Source organism: Ananas comosus, unplaced genomic scaffold (assembly GCF_001540865.1).
Source record: "Ananas comosus cultivar F153 unplaced genomic scaffold, ASM154086v1, whole genome shotgun sequence".
In the NCBI taxonomy this organism is placed as follows: domain Eukaryota; kingdom Viridiplantae; phylum Streptophyta; class Magnoliopsida; order Poales; family Bromeliaceae; genus Ananas; species Ananas comosus.
The window spans coordinates 1-1,454 of NW_017892886.1; the positions used below are offsets into that span (position 1 = coordinate 1).

The 1,454-nt window shown below is 54.9% G+C and overlaps 1 protein-coding gene across 1 annotated transcript; it reads right to left on the reverse strand.

Moving 5' to 3' along the window:
* Positions 1 to 896: 896 nt before the first annotated feature.
* LOC109705457 lies at positions 897 to 1,302 on the reverse strand (the record flags this gene model as incomplete). The annotated part of the gene is made up of 1 exon (XM_020226187.1): positions 897 to 1,302. A coding segment is annotated over exon 1 (406 nt), but the record flags the coding sequence as incomplete, so codon positions are not given.
* Positions 1,303 to 1,454: the final 152 nt, after the last annotated feature.

The following is a 1,454-nucleotide window of genomic DNA, read 5'->3' on the forward strand; positions in this document are numbered from 1 at the left end:
CCCGCACATGGCCCGGCAGCCCACACCTGAAGCACTTGCCCTCACGCTGTTCACACTGTTGTGGGCAATGAGGGCCCCCACAAATAATACATCTCACCGAGGACCGAATGTGGTAAGTCCCCGGAGCTCGGGATCGCAAGCGCAAACTTATCGAAGTTCATTGGGAACTTGACTGACCATCATGTCCATTCACTGGCTGTCCTTTCCCCTTTCCTTGTGGTATGCCTCGCGCTCCTCCCGTAGGTATTCCTCACCTTGTTCTATCCACAAAGCCCGATCCCGGACGTCGGCGAAAGTCTGCAACTTACGTGCAAGCACAATCTTGCAAAGGTCTGGCCGAAGTCCACGCACAAAGCAGTCGGCCATGTCCTTGTCATCCCGCGCTACGTTCGGGACGCAACGCACGACACGGGAGAATTCCCGCTCGTATCGCCTCACGGTGCTGTTTACCTACCACAGCTTCGGAAACCTTTCTGAAGCTTCCTCGCTTACCGTCAGGGAAGTGAACGGAGAATACCAATTCCCGAACTTATCCCAGACCATAGGAGGGATACCAGGCAATCAGTTCCGTCGAATGCCTTTCCACCACACCTTTGCCGACTGTTTACAAGCAGCATACGGCTAGGTGTGCCCTTCCTCACTCTACAACGCATAGATCCCCAAAGGGGGTCTCACTCTCGGTTCGTCACCAGCAGCTTGCTGGCACCGACCAATCACGAATTTCTTTAGGTAGGCAACATACCACCACGACTTATGCATGCTGGGTAACTCCTCTGACCCGCGTCCTGGTCTTTACTATACTAATATGTAAATAGTAGTAAAAGACCACAAGAAATGCATGCAATTGCTCAAACTACTTCATGCTAGAATGTATGATTGCTTTAATTAAATCATACCTGCGGTAACATCACCAACAGCAGCAGGTTCCTCGACTTGAGCCGCGTATCCAGGGCCGCTTGGCGCTCCCTGAAAGTCCTCCGGCCGCTCAACCACCCTCAGCCCTCCAGACTGTGCCACAGGCTGCACATCCACCATCTGTCCCGAAGAGGTGAATGTCGACGCTGTCGGCGGGAGTTGTCCATCACTCAAGGGGCAATCATGTCTCACGTGGCCAGACTGCCCACAACGAAAACACCTTCCCTTTCGCAGCGCACACCGCCACGCCTGGTGGGATCCTCCACAAATCACACACCCCGCAGATACGGCGGTAGCAGACGGAACTCTACCAAACTGTCGCTGAATCTCTGGGGCAGATGCAACCGACGGGGCAGGTGGCACTCCTTCCGCGCACTGACGGGCCATATGTCCCGCCCGACCACACTTGAAGCACCACCCCGCCCGATTCCTACAATTCCCCGAGCGATGTTCTCCACCGCAGATCACACACCGCTTAGGTCCTTGGCTAACGGACCGCCGCTTTTGGTACTTCGGGGCCTTTTTGGAACTAGACTGTT